Here is a 15493-nt window from a genome sequence, read left to right as displayed (position 1 = left end):
TCAAGACGAGGAAGGGCTCTGGACACTGGAAAGCACCATTCCAGTTTGAGCCAGGTGTTGGGCTCTCCGCCCTTTAACACTCTGTGAACTAAGGCTGCTGATTCAGTGGTGTCTGGAGGAGGAGGCAATAACTGGGTGGCCACACCTGTAGGCCTTCACCTGGTGGCATCCACAGTCTGGGTTTCAGCTCCCAGGACCAAGTCTCCTGTCTTGCTCACTAAACCGAGGAGATATCAGCTCATTAATTACAGTGAGGCCTCTGTGGCCATCACACAACCCAGACTGCTCCTGCTGTGGAGCAGCCTCCATAGAGAGCCAGAAACCTACATTCTGTCAGATGCTGGTGGTGGGTCAGGCCCCACAGCGAGGGGAGAGGGGGGAACCAAGCTACCAAGGAAAGCAGACGCACATCGGGACCCCTGCCTTGGGCAGTGCTAGGTCACACTCTGAGGTCACACCTCTAGGACTCCCTTTGCATGGTCTTTCTGACACAGATGAACCAATGGATGCAGCCTGAGATCTTTCTCAGTTGCAGAGTTTAGGAGCAAGAGCTTAATACTTAAAGGAGCAAACTTTGGACTCAGGGCTCAATCTGAGTTACCTTGAGCTTCACTTCTCTGGTCTTCACTTCTGGGCTTCACACGGATATGATAAAACCTAACTGTCTGGACTATTGCAAGAGCTAACTGAAATATTTTAAGGAAAGAACTTAGCACAGGGCCTGGACAGGAAGTTCTTACACAGAAAAGTAAACCGCACTGCTGTTACTGAAATCACTATTATATTACACTAGAGGCCCAATGCATGAAATTCGTGCAAGAGTAGGCCTTCGCAGCCACGGCTGACTCGATCCCACAGCTGCAGCCCCAGCTTCATCCCAGAAGGACATCCAGAAGGACGTCCGGTCTAATTAGCAGATTATGCTTTTATTATTATAGATTATTATCATATTCCACTCGTGGTTCCTGAGCTTTGACAGATTCTGAGTGTTCTTAATACTCTTCATGCACAAATGTATAGTCAATCTATGTAACTTCTATCATTGGCGATGTCATCCATGACTTTTTTTTAACAATTCAGAAAACTTTAACGATACTTTGAAATAAGAAGAGGACAAAATATCTATGATAAATCAAATATGTCACCCATAATCTTTTCAGACTTAATTTTCCTCTCTGCACATATTCCAATTTAGGGCTATCTTCTGCTGCCCCCACCCCACAGAATGGTAGGAGGATCCAATAATATACTGCTAGTGAAGGTGGTTTATAAACTGTTGAGTGCCACACAAGTTTAAAAATGTAAAGCCAAGATCTCAGAGGTCCCGTGGCATTCACCCACTGAGCACGGACCAGAATACACCCGTGTTGATGACTCTGGGCCTACCTGCACTTCATCTTCTTCCTCCATCGCCCTCCCAGGATGAGGAGCCTGAACGTCCCACCGGTGCCCACGTGAAGCGCCACGCCTCCTCCTGCAGTGAGAAGTCCCATCGAGTGGATCCGCAGGTCAAAGTCAAGCGCCATGCCTCCAGTGAGTTCTGTGGGGGAGGGGAAAGGGTGAGGAGCAGCCCATGAGTGGAGGGAGTCTCAAAATCATTTTCCTCCAGGGATCAGGCAGGTAAATAAATGAGTGAATTGAGGTGTAAGAAAATACTCTACCATAAGGAAAACCACATCATAAGTACAGTGATGAAGGGCAGCTTGCATGTGGCCTCAGAGGAGAAACAACAAGGAGTGGGGTAGGAGAGACTGTAGGAAACTGGAGTGCTCAGGAGTGGCCGCTAAGCTCCAGCCGATGGCCACCACACAGCAGCACCAATTATTCAAGAGAGACCAGAAATCTAGACTTTGTATGAAATCTATATACGCATAAAGAAAGTACTAAAAAGAGAGGAGAGAAAGAAGCGTAAATACACACACACACACACACACACACACACACACACACATATATATTAAAAGAAATAATGGCTGAAAACTTGCCAAGTTTATTGATAAACATTATTGATATATCCAGGGTACCAGTGAAGCCCAAGTAAAATAAAAGCAAAGAGATCCACAAAGGACACATCATGGTCAAAATGCTAAAGCCAAAAGGAGAAAACCTTGAAAGTAGAAGAGAAATATATTTGTCACTTATAAAGGATCCCCAATAAGATTAACAGCTGATGTATCAGAAACAACAGAGGCTTTCCTCTTTTTTAAAAAAATATATATATTATTGATTTTTTACAGAGAGGAAGGGAGAGGGATAGAGAGTTAGAAACATCGATGAGAGAGAAACATTGGTCAGCTGCCTCCTGCACACCTCCTACTGGGGATGTGCCCGCAACCAAGGTACATGCCCTTGACTGGAATCGAACCTGGGACCCTTCAGTCCGCAGGCCGATGCTCTATCCACTGAGCCAAACCGGTCAGGGCTAAGGCTTTCCTCTTAAGATCACCTGCGCCCAGCCGGGTGTGGCTCAGTGGTTGAGCATCGACCCAGGAACCAGGAGGTCACTGGGTTCAATTCTTGGTCAGGGCACATGCCTGGGTTGCAGACCCAGTCCCCAGTAGGGGCATGCAGAAGGCAGTCAATCGATGATCCTCTCTCATCATTGATGTTTCTATCTCTCTCTCCCTCTCCCTCTCTGAAATCAATAAAAATATATTTAATTTTTTTTAAAAAATCACCTGGAATACTATTCAGCAATAAAAAGGAAAGAAGCACTGATACATACTACATTAGTGCATTAGTTACACTAGTAACTTGGACATTAAACATTCCTTATTTTCCCCTCCACTATGGAAGCCCGGATTTTTCTGGAAGATACTTGGGCCATTCTGAGGCAAATACTTTATCACCACTACTAGGAGGCCCACAGAATTATAGCTCCTTGCAACAATCTAGTTTGCTTCTTCACCACCATTTGAGTGACTCAAGGATTACAGAGTTGGGCATGAGATAAGCTATTCTCCCTGGCATCAACATAGTAAGGCAAACCAGGGCAGTGACTCCCAAGAGTGAGTCCACTCACTGGTTCAGACCCTAAGGAAGTTTTCCCTCATCTGCAATTGAAATTATAAAAATAAGCACAGTGCGGGACGTTTTCCATAAATCTAAACCTATTCCATGTCAATGACTACTTTATTCTGCATTTGTGTTCTCCCAACTCTGGGGATGTTACAATATTATTTATTTTATAAAATGTTTGGAATAATTAGATGGTAGTTGGGATTTTTAAGGGCCTTTTCTGTTATGTCAACAACCCTTTGTTGGTCTACCCATTTTCTTGATTTTACCAGTCTATAAAATTCAAAAGTCTGGGAGCCAGCTCCCCTGATATACCATTGTATATCTGGAAAGTTGGAGGAAGTAGGGGTCCCCTTCTCTGCCCTCCATGCTTTATTTACGATCTGGTTTGACTTGCAGGGTAGTTGTGGCAGGAACTGATTTTTGCATGAGTCATTGGGCAATCACTGCAATCTCTACAAGAACTGGACAGACAAGACCCACACAATTATCAGTAAATCATGGGAATCACTCCACACCCTACCAACTTGCAAAGGACCTTGTGTGGCTGACTGTAGCAACAACATACTAGTACATAAACTTTCCCTGAGAGGTTTGACTATGGCCTTGCCCCAGCTAGAGCAGTATTGCCTGGCATGGACCCTGGAGTTAGGTGTACATGGGCTCAAACCTAGGTTCTGCCATCATTAACAGTAAGATCTAACCTCTCTGTGCCTGTTTCCTCAACAATAAAATAGAGCTAATAATAACCAGTTGGGTTTTTTGTTTGTTTGTTTGTTTTTTAAATATATTTTATTGATTTTTCACAGAGAGGAAGGGAGAGGGATAGAGAGTTAAAACATCAATGAGAGAGGAACATCGATCAGCTGCCTCCTGCACACCTCCTACTGGGGATGTGCCGGCAACCAAGGTACATGCCCTTGGCCGGAATCGAACCTGGGACCTTTCAGTCCGCAGGCCGACGCTCTATCCACTGAGCCAAACCGGTTAGGGCAATGGTCGGCAAACTGCGGCTTGCGAGCCACATATGGCTCTTTGGCCCCTTGAGTGTGGCTCTTCCACAAAATACCACGTGCGGGCGCACGTACAGAGCGATTGAAACTTCGTGGCCCATGCGCAGAAGTCGGTATTTTGTGGAAGAGCCACACTCAAGGGGCCCAAGAGCTGCATGTGGCTCGCGAGCCGCAGTTTGCCAACCACGGGGTTAGGGCAATAGTCAGTTTTTATGAGAAGGAAATGGAAATGCATATAAGTGGCCCAGTACTTAGTAAATACTCAAACTTTTGCTATATTTATTTGTTTTTATATTTTTTTATTTATTTCAGAGAGGAAGGGAGAGGGAGAGAGAGATAGAAACATCAATGATGAAAGAATCATTGATTGGCTGCCTTCTGCACGCCCCCTATTGGGTATCTAGCCCGCAAACCCAGCATGTGCCCTGACAGGGAATTAAACTGTGATCTCCCGGTTCATAGGTCAACACTCAACCACTGAGCCATGCAACCGAGCTATTTGTTGTTTTTGTCCATCATCATAGTGTAGAGCCCATAGTAGACTACTAGGTCCCTCTCTACCCCCACCCATTTCCTAGTAATAAAATGGGCAATGCCTGACTTTAGCCCAAGATCTTGATTCTCTATGGATCAGAGTTATATCTACCAGTCTCCTTGTCTTACACATACTTAAGAGTTGACTATAAAATATGCCTTTTTAAAACCAAAATGTGTTATACATCACAGAATTTGTTTTATATTATTATTATTATTATTATTATTTAACCTTTACTAAGCACTTATTATTTGACAGGTACTACACTAAGTACTTTTCATGAATTATCTCATTTTGAACCTACCACAATGCTAAGAGATAAATTTGATCAATATCCACATTTACAAATGAGGAAACTATAGCTGAGGGAAAGACACAAAAACATCACTATTCTCTTTTGCCTGATGTCACACAACCAATAAAGGGCAAAAGAGAATGCAAACCTTTGTCTGGTTCCAAAGCCCTTGCTCCTCACCCCTCAGCTCTACTACCTTCCTTTTGCTCCTTGCTTCCTTAGAGCAGCCACATTAATTATATCGAGGGTTATCGCTCTAAATGTCCCCATTTTTATAGATGGAGAAGTGGAGGCTGAAAGAGACGCTAACACCACCCAAATGCCCTTCTCAGAGGTCAGAACTGAGGCCCTTTTCCTGCCTCCTAACTCTGCAGGTGCCAATCAATACAAGTATGGTAAGAACCGAGCTGAGGAGGATGCCCGGAGGTACCTGGTAGAAAAAGAGAAGCTGGAGAAAGAAAAAGAGACAATCCGGACAGAGCTGATGGCACTGCGGCAAGAAAAGAGGGCGCTAAAGGATGCCATTCGGAACAATCCAGGTACCTACATGGTGTGGTCCTGAGCGCTCTTGGAGGGCTTGGCCTTTCCCTAGAACAGATCACCTGGTTTCTTACTCAAGACAGGTGAGCTTCTCCCTCCTTCCTCCTTTTCATCACCATCATCACTACCACCACTACCACCACCACCACCACCATCATCATCCTCCTGACTAATGGAAGGGCCACCTATTTGATAACTGCTTTGGGGGTAAAGGGATAAAAAAGCATCACAAAAATGTGTACACTTAATGTAAGATGCAATCTGATTTTAGAAAAGTTAAAATGTGAAAAACAGCGTGTCCCTTAGAATTAGAGAAATAAAAGATCATTTTGAACCTCACATTAACTCATTCATTCACAGATGGGTGCTGAGCATGGCTATTTGAGCATAGGTCCAGGTGCTGGGGATGATGGACAGCACCTAGTACATAGCGAGCATGCAATATGTATTTACTGAATGAACAACTGAATGAATGAAAAGAACCCACCATTACTAGAAAACCCTCCAGTACAGCCTCCCTCAGGGCAAACATGGACCAATTTTTAAACCTAGAAAGGCCCAACATAGATAGCTCTTGGTACCAAGAAGGCTCTAATATAGATATGTTGGGTTAAACTGAATAAGCAGCAGAATCCTAGTAGGAACCCCTGGTTAATGTAAAGCTCTATGACTCTTGGTTACAAGGAACAGAAACCAAAGTTAAACTGGCGTAGTAATGAAAAAAAGAAAAATGCACTTGAAAAACTGAACAATCAGGTATATCAAGGTCAAAGGACTTAAATGATGTCACCAGGAAGTACATTTCTCCAACTCTTGCTTTGGCCTTCCTCTACATTGGTTTCATTCTCTCCAGCCCTCACCTAATCCTCTCAGCCACCCCAGCAGAGAAAACTTCTCTTCCTAGTGGCCCCCACAAACACTTCACTCGGACCAACTTTGATCCCTAAGCCAATCACTGTGACCCTGATTGAGATAGGATTATGGGCCAGGATTAAGTTATGTGCCAACCCCTTGAACTAGGATTGAGTAACACCCATCCAAACTATCCTATATAATAAAACCTTAATATGACAATAGACCGAACGGTGGAACGACGGGTCTGTATGACGTGTACTGACCACCAGGGGGCAGATGCTCAACGCAGGAGCTGCCCCCGATGGTCAGTGTGCTCCCATAGGGGGAGCTCCACTCAGCCAGAAGCTGGGCTCATGGCCTCTCCCGCCACCTCCGCTGCAGGCAGGTAGTAAGGAGCGAGGGTTCCTGGAGTGCGAGAGCCCCAGACTGTGAGAAGGATATCTGACTGCCAGCTTCGCTCCGTCCCAGCAGGCGAAAACCCCCGAGGTGTCCCGGACTGCGAGAGGGCACAGGCCAGGCTGAGGGACCCCCCAAGTGCACGAATTTTGTGCACTGGGCCTCTAGTAAATAATAATGGAGGAAATGTGGTTTCCCAGGGGGAAGAGCCGGGTTCTGTATCTAGAAGATGGGGAAATGGGTATTGGGAAGGTAAAAAACACACTACCCCAGGCCCAAAGTCCACCTCTTAACCAGGACTGAGGATAGGAAAGGTCCTCTGGAGGGGCAGACTCGGGCCTGAGGCCCTGCCAAACTGCTCGATGCTTCAGGCCAGGCTCAGCTGTTTCTCATCCATGTCTTTGGAAACAGGAGCAAAGTTAAAGGTTCTGCAGGAGGCCGTGGCCACACTGGAAGCTCAGTGTCGGGCGAAGGAAGAGCACCGGATCGACCTGGAACTGAAGCTGGTGGCTGTGAAGGAGCGCTTACAGAGGTCTCTGGCAGGGGGCCCAGCCCTGGGACTCTCCGTAGGCAGCAAGAACAAGAGTGCGGTGAGTCCACTCCCTACTACACCAGGAGCAGCTGCTCCTAATGCCCTCACATGCTACAGATCTTGCTCATCCTTTGGGGCTAGGAGTTATGCTCACTTACAGATAACAAAGGAGGCCCTAAGGGACATGCCATTGGTGGCACAGCTAGGAAGGGGACTCTCGCAGCAAGTTCTCTGGCCTGTGTTCTCTCCACTGACGCACCGCCATTTATTTGACTTTGTATCCTGAATGCAGTCTTAGAAGTGGCCTTGAGGTTACTGATAATAACTACCGTACGTTGAATAAGAATAACAAACTTGTGTTAACCAATTACCACACCATCTTAACCTGTATTGTCTCACATAGTCTTCACAGCAGTCCTATGAGATAGTACTATGCATATTCACCCCATTTGACAGACAAGGAAACTGGGATTTTTATTAAGAATTGGACTGTATGACCCAGCTGGTGTGACTCAGTGGTTGGGTATCAACCTATGAACCAGGTCACGGTTCCATTCCAGGTCAGGCACATGCTTGGGTTACAGGCTCAAGCCTCAGTAGGGGCAAGCAGGAGGCAGCCAATCAATGATTCTCTCTCATCATTGATGTTTCTATCTCTCCCTTCCAATCTGAAGTCAATTTTTAAAAAATATTAAAAATAAAATAAAAAGAATTGGACTGTATTTTTTATCATAATAGCCCTATACCTTTACATACTCTGAAAAATAGTAGGCGTGCAATAAATGTTTCAAATGAATAGATGTTCTACTTGCTTTCAGACAAGGAAATTAAGACTCAGAGAAATGAAGTAATTTGTCTGATAAGTGCAAGTTATCATTGAGAACTTTCATCTTATTATTGTCCAAGATAACAGCTGCCTGGTCAGACCACTCCCTATGACTAGGAAGTTAGGGCTGTTTCTCCCACCCTACATTTCCTCTCCATGGGGCATTTCCAACCTTACTTAAAAATTAAGAGCTTAGGAGGATTTCCAGAAGATGACGGCGTAGGTAGATGCCTATACTCACCGCCTCCACAACCACATCAAAATTACAACTAAAATACTGAACCACCATCATCCAGAATTGCTGGAAAGCTGGCTGAATGGAAGTCCTACAACTAGAGAAGAAGAAAGCACACTGAGACTCATAGGAGGTGCAGAGGCATGGAACAGGCTGGTCCGGCACCTGCATGTGCTGCTTTTTTAATCAGGAGGGAGATCACCTCTGTGGAGGCCGCCCAGAGGAGCAGGGGTCCCAACCCCACACCAGAACCCTAGCCCAGGGTCCCAGAGCTGGGAAAAGAAGTCCCTACAGGCAGTAAGAAATACAGGCTGTAAAAACCAGTGCAGATTGGGGCTCAGTAACACAGAGGCTGCTGGAGACCCAGCTATTCCTCTTAAAAGGCCAGCACCAGGAACTGAACTTACAAGGTCCTGCTTCCTCTGAGCTCCAGTACCAGGGCGAGGCTTTAGGGAACACAGACACATACGAGGAGGAAGTGGATTGTCTGGCATCATGGCAGGAACTCAGGGGCGGCTTTCCCCCAGATGGAGGTGCTCGCAGGGATCACTGTTCCTATGCTGGGACCTTCCCAGTAGATCCCAGGGCTGACTGGCGCCATGTCTGTTTGCTCTGCCCTGGTGATTCCCTAAGACCCTGCCTCATCCAATTTAAAATCCCACCCAATCTGTGTGCAGCAGGTTTTGCATATGAATGCCCTGTCCTTGTTCAGGCTAAATTCTCTCAAACAAGCTAGAGCTGGGTCAGGGAGCACCAAACCTATCAATAAAAGGCCCAAGACCCAGCACCAGCACCAGCCTGACTTGCTTCACAGCTGGGCCTTGTCTGGGCACTTCCAAACCCAATACAAAGAGGAGGAATCTGCAGATCTCTCTGTACCTCCTGCTGGGTGGCCCCATGCAGTGGCTGACTTTGCACCTCCCTAGAGACTCAAAAGCCAGTGTACCTAGTGGTCACTGTCAGACCATACCACATTACAACTCTACACATCCATAAGCAACACACTCAGGGGCAGACTCAGTGAGCAACAAAGCCCCACTGAAGCAAGTCTTGCTCCATAGAGGTGTCTCCTGCCCAGCAGCTCTCCCACTGTGGTTGCAGCTGGTCCTCACAGTCAATTGGCCTGGAGATCAGTTCCTCCCAGTGATACTAACAGCAATCAAATCTCAACTACAACAAGACTGTGCTCACAGCCCACAAAGAGGTGCACCTGGAGCTCCCAGCTCAGGTGACTGGGGAGGCTGAGCCACTGGGCCCTACAGAACACCTACTACATAAGGCCACTCTACCAACTCAAGGAGACATAGTAGCTCTACCCAATACATAGAAAGTGAAGCAGCCAAAATGTGGAGACAAAGAAACATCACAAATGAAAGAAAGGGAAGAAAGCAAAGTACTGCAGTTAGAGTTCAAAACCACAGTCGTAAGGTTACTCAAGAATCTTCTAGAAACCTCCAAAAAAAATGGAAAAGGACCAGTCAGAAATAAAGCATACATTGACTAAAATAAAGAATAATATACAACCAAGATTACTCTACCCAGCAAAACTATCATTTAGAATTGAAGATCAGATAAAGAACTTCACAAACAAGAAAACGCTAAAGGAGTTTATCACAACCAAACCAGTATTATATGAAATGTGGAAGGGTATTCTTTAAAAAGAGGAAGAAGAAGAAAAATAAAAAGGTCAAAAATATAAACAACAAAATGGCAACAAATACATACCTATCAACAACTGAATCTAAAAATCAAAATAAATGAGTAAGAAATCTAATGGACACAATAAACTGGTGAATAAAATAGAATCAGAGGCATGGAAATGGAACAGACTGACGATTCTCAGAGGGAAGGAGAGTGGGGGGTGGTAAGAGATTAAACAAAAATCTTATATGCATATATGCATTACCTATGGACACAAACAATAGGGTGACGAAGGCCTGGGGTGGGGCGGGGACCAGGTGGAGGGGAGCAATAAGGGGGGGAAAAAGAGGGACATCTGTAATAATCTCAACAATAACGATTTTTAAAAATTAAGAGCTTAAAGGCCAGGGACAAAGTCACAGAGGGCTGGTGGACAGACAAGAAGTGGTTAACTCATCCCAGCTGCTTCCTCCCACCAGTAGGCCCTGATGTTCACATTCCAAAAGACTTTCCCTCCACTTTTGACTCTTTCCATGACCTTTAGAGATAAAGTTTTCTCTAAATTCCCTGCAAGCTAAGCTGTTAATATGTCCCATGTAAGGAACTACATCCAGTAAGGTACTAAGCAATCACCTGGAAAATTTCAGGGTAGTGTAGAAAATTAGAAGGAATACAGGAGAGAAAGAGATAGGAAGAACAGTGGGGTAGGAAACCTAGCTCTCCCACTCCCCAGACATGTGACCTTGAGCAGTGACTTGACCTTCCTACTTTTCTTATCTTTACAATAAGATGACTAATAGTACCTACTTCATAGGTTTGAAAAGGCTCAATAAACTAATCCACACAATGCCTAGTATATAGTGAGGGTTCAGTCATTTCAGCTGTCATTAGCTTATTCCAAGGCCTTCCTCCCTCATCCTGTTTGATGCTAGTATATGTGTATAGTACCTTTTATATGCATTCTTTGGAGGGCAGGCTGGGTGAGGTAGACAGCACTAGACTTCACCTATGTAATTATTTCTTGTCATCAACAGGAAACTGCAAATAAACCCCAGAACAATCCTCCAGAGCAACCTCTCCCTGTCAACTGTGTTTCTGAGCTGAGGAAGAGGAGCCCATCCATCGTAACCTCCAACCAAGGACGGGTGCTGCAGAAAGCCAAGGTACAGCCCTAGATGGTTTTTCTCAGTGATAAGAGCATCGTCATGGGTTTGATTCTGGTCAAGGGCACATACTAGTACTTCGGTTGCAGGCTCGATCCCCAGCCCCAGTCAGGCTACATGCAAAAGGCAACCAATCGATGTGCAATGAAGTGTTTTTATCCTACAAGTCACACTAGACTATTCAACAAACTGATCGGTCTTGTCTTTCTGTACTTCAGGAATGGGAAATGAAGAAGACCTAGAAAGAGGATGAGAATTTTATCCAAAGGAAATACCAGCTTGTCCATCTAAGGCGGAAATGCTTTTTTCACAAGGAGCTACCAGAAGACTGAAAGTAGCCCCCACTCTCTGGGGCACCCAAAAGACCAGCCTTTATTGTCTGCATGATCAAAAGGGGTATAGGGAGGGAAGAAGTAGAAGGGAAGAGGGAAATGAAGGGCATCCCTATATAACTTTACAGAGGGTGGGAAATGGGGGTGGAGGGAGACAGACATCTGCCCAGTTGTAAAGGTTTTGTTAAATGTCTTTGCCTTCCCTTCTGAAGAAATGAAAGCACATGTGAATAAGCCATTCCATCCCACTCTCAGCATCCCATTCCCAGTCCCTAGGGCAAAGGAAGGCAGTGCTGAAGTATCAGTGATGCAATAGAGAGAGGCGACTTGATCATCCAATCACATTTGTGTTGGGCATTATTGACAGCCTTTGGGCAAGATAAATAGGCTGAAAAATCAATAGAACTATCCCTTCCTGCATAAAGGTGCACAAAAGCTATAGAGAACATGCAAATTCTACAATCATTCCTCATCTGCTTTAGGCAGATGCAGTGACCAGAACTCCAGATTTGAATTGTTTTCAAATCAGAGATCTAAGTAAGCAGCAGGCAAGGAGAGGTTCAGTTGCTGACCTATGTTAAGCTCTGAGTGATGCTCAGCGACAAGAGCATGGATTGCTAATGTCCACAAGAAGTATCGAGCTTTGTAGGGTGGGGTCATTTGCTGTCAATCAAGTCCTTTCCCTATTTTATATGATGCTCTGGCTCCAGAGTTATGGTTAGAAATGCAGGAGACACTCTTAATATGTTTATCCTCATCTTGCACTCAAGAGGCGCACCTGTCTGCTCTTCCATATCTGCCATCAAGTAAAACTGTCAGGGAGAACCAAGAGGACAGTGGCCCATTTCTGCCACATGAGTGCCTTTTACAAGCACTTGATATTTTTGTAGAGGAGCAAGGACCTCAAGTCCTGGGCAGTCTCCTTGCTGTGCCACTAATGACTTTCTCAACACTGTGAGCATTTTATAAGTCTACTACATTTCCCTCCAATAAAGATAAAACCATTGAGCTGTAGGAGCTCAGAGGTTAGCTCAAGGGGAGAGAAGGGAAATCCCATAATAACCTCTGGACACTCTGCTAGAGGCTTCACATACTTGACCCTGCCTAAGGCTTTACATACTTGAAGCCTCATCCAAACGTTTCCACCCTCTGAGGTAGCTGGAGACCAGAGCAAGAAAAATAACCTGACCCAAAGCACCCAGCCGGCCAGTGATGGAGCATAAGTTTTAGGGCTTATAGAGCTGTCTGTATCCAGACAGGGCTGGGTTTGAGCCCTGCCTCTGCCACTTACAGCTGTGACTTTGGGAAAGTCACTTGACCTCTCTCATTCTTGTTTTCCTTGCCTATCAAAACCAGGTTAACAATAGTACATCCCTCCCAAGACCATTGGGGGAATTAAGTGAGATAATACATGGGAAGCATCTTACACAGTGTCCAAGTAATAGTAAACATCTAGTCAATAGTGTTTCTTATTATTGACTTTTACATGGTAATTACAACCACCAAAAGCTATAAGGCAACAATCTGTAACTGAGTTTTCATCCAGATTCCACCTGTGTATCTTCAATAGCAGGCACTCACATACTCTGGATTGTCAATATGCTTTTTAAAATGTGAATCTGAAATGTCACCTGACAACCCAATTGTGTCATTGTTTCCCATGTAGTTATTTTGAGACTAAGTGTCTTTTTCCACCAATAAATCTTAAGACTCCTTTGAGAGGTGGACCCTAGAAAATTAATAATTAACATTTTGAAAAGAATTTTTATTTATTTATTAAATATATTTTTATTGATTTCAGAGAGGAAGGGAGAAGGTGAGATAGAAACATCAATGATGGGAGAGAATCATTGATTGGCTGCCTCCTGCACGCCCCCTATTGGGGATCGAAACGTGGGCAGGGAATTGAACTGGTGAGCTCTTGGTTCCTGGGCCAATGCTCAACCACAGAGCCACACCCAGCTGGGCTAATTAACATTTCTTGAACACTACCATGCATCAGGCACTCTGTTAGCCAGCCAGAGCCAGCTTCACAGGCATGCAACCTGTGCAGTCAGGCTTGGCAGGGTTCTGTGCTTGGTTGATTGCTCTGCTGTTGCCCTCTTAATAAATTTGGAACAAGAGGTTCCACATATTCCTTTTGTCCTTTAAATCAGCGGTCACCCACTGGTGGTCCGTGAGGTCCGAAAGGTTGGCGATCGCTGCTTTAAATTATGTAGGCAGTCCTGGTGCTAACTAATCCCTTTTCTAGGCATTATCCCTTTAGTCTTCACTAAAATCCCGTGACATAGATACTGTTATCCAAGTTTTCACAGTTCAGGAAATGGAAACCAGAAAGGTTAGATAATTGGCCAAAGCCCACAGTTAGGAAGTAGTGGAGCTAGCACGGGAATGCAAGGTCTGACCCTAGAGGCCTTCTCAGCTCCAAATGGATAAAGGCTCTATTTCGTTCATTTCTCCCCCTCCCCTTGCATTGCAGCATTCAGAATGAAGCACAGTAGCATTTAATAAATAGATGAATGAATGTATGCAGTACATTTGGTCTAAGTTGAGCAACTAAGAGAAGTGTAAAGAAAATGGCTAGCCCTAGCCGGGTTGGCTCAGTGAATAGAGTGTCAGCCTGCAGACTGAAGGGTCCCAGGTTTGATTCCCGTCAAGGGAATGTGCCCGGGTTTCGGGCTCAATCCCCAGTAGGGGATGTGCAGGAGGCAGCTGATCAATGATTCTCTCATCATTGATGTTTCTATCTATCTCTCCCTCTCCCTTCCTCTCTTAAATCAATAAAAATACGTGGTTTTTTTAAAAAGAAAACGGCTAAAGCATAGATGCCAGTTCTTGCTTGTTAAATGCTTTGTTTGGTTGTTTTTCAAAGTATAGGCTCATGGATCTGAGGTGGACTTGAAGCTCCAACCTTCCCAACACTCCCAGATGTTTGGACTATCAAACTTCTAGTGTCAGATTCTTAGCGGGGGACCTTGGGCAGGTTCACCAACCTCTCTGAGCCTCAATTTTCTTATATGGAAAAGGGGATCATAATCCCTTTTTAAGTCGTGTTGCTCTGCCCCTAAGGCCAAAAGAAAACATAAGGTGTTAGCTTCAACACATCTGAGTTGAGCCTTGGATAGAATATAAACATGCAATTCATGGAATTCATGTCCTCATGGAATTCACAGACAAACAGAGAGAAAATCTGGCCCAAATAGGTACAAGTAACCCATGTTCTGGTGCATGCACTCAAATAAGGAAGGCACACTTCTCATCCTTTAAAAAATATTTTTTTAAAACCTTAGGGACTATCCAGTAACTAGCCTGGATATGCCTTCAACCCCAACCACCAGTCACATCCTGTCAGCTTTCCATACTAAATCTCTCGAAAATACATCCACTTCTTCCTATCTCTACTCATTCCATCAAACTTCATCAATGCAGTCAACAAATATTTATTGAGCATCTATTGTACTAGATGTCAGAAATCACAGCTCTGAACAAAACAACTTCATGAAGCTCATACTCATTAGGAAAACAAGCAAAAAGAAAACAAAGCAAATAAAATACTAATATGGAAACAAAAATGTGCTGGACACACCTAAAATAATAGCTATTTTAGATAATGTCTTTGTTGAGGTGACCCTAGAACCCTTGCATGGACTGTTCCAACAGCTTGTCTCCCTACCTGTTTCTCACATCCTGAAATCTCCTCCCTACAGCAAAGTGACTCCTTTAAACATGTACAGGCTTTGTAGAATGTTCCCATTGCAATCAAAATAAGACTCATTCAAAAATTTTTGAACTACATCAGGGTACTGTTCACAGACCAAAAAGAAATCTCTACCCTAATGGAACTCACATTTTAGTGGAGTGGGGGGAGGAGGGTGGGGGAGAGAGAGATGAGAAAATTGGAGGAAGAAAAGCAGGGAACAGTGATGGAGGAAGGAGGGGTGTCAGGACCCAATATTTTATTTTATTTTCAACATATATTGTTATTGATTTCAGAGAGGGAGAGGGAGAATCATTGATCAGCTGCCTCCTGCATGCCCCACACTGGGGATTTAGCGCACAACTCAGGCATGTGCTCTGACGGGAACTGAACCACTGAGCCACACCTGCCGGGC

At 44.7% G+C, this 15493-nt stretch overlaps 1 protein-coding gene across 3 annotated transcripts in view; it reads left to right on the top strand.

The window, feature by feature from the left end:
- AFAP1L1 (actin filament associated protein 1 like 1) overlaps nucleotides 1-13106 on the top strand; it is a 37203-nt gene extending 24097 nt beyond the window's left edge. For 2 of the 3 annotated variants that reach the window (XM_023761224.1, XM_023761225.1), the window contains exons 15-19: nucleotides 1422-1533; nucleotides 5140-5400; nucleotides 7064-7242; nucleotides 10921-11049; nucleotides 11268-13106. In XM_023761224.1, the coding sequence (XP_023616992.1) occupies nucleotides 1422-1533; nucleotides 5140-5400; nucleotides 7064-7242; nucleotides 10921-11049; nucleotides 11268-11291 (705 nt within the window). In that variant the 3' untranslated portion in view covers nucleotides 11292-13106. The remainder of the gene's footprint in view (nucleotides 1-1421; nucleotides 1534-5139; nucleotides 5401-7063; nucleotides 7243-10920; nucleotides 11050-11267) is intronic. The other variant, XM_023761226.1, reaches the window with a different exon arrangement.
- The last annotated feature ends 2387 nt before the right edge of the window (nucleotides 13107-15493 follow it).

This window comes from Myotis lucifugus, unplaced genomic scaffold (genome assembly GCF_000147115.1).
Source record: "Myotis lucifugus unplaced genomic scaffold, Myoluc2.0 scaffold_202, whole genome shotgun sequence".
NCBI classification, from domain to species: Eukaryota; Metazoa; Chordata; class Mammalia; order Chiroptera; family Vespertilionidae; genus Myotis; species Myotis lucifugus.
Note: the sequence above shows the minus strand (reverse complement) of the source record. Positions and strands in the feature narration are given on the sequence as shown.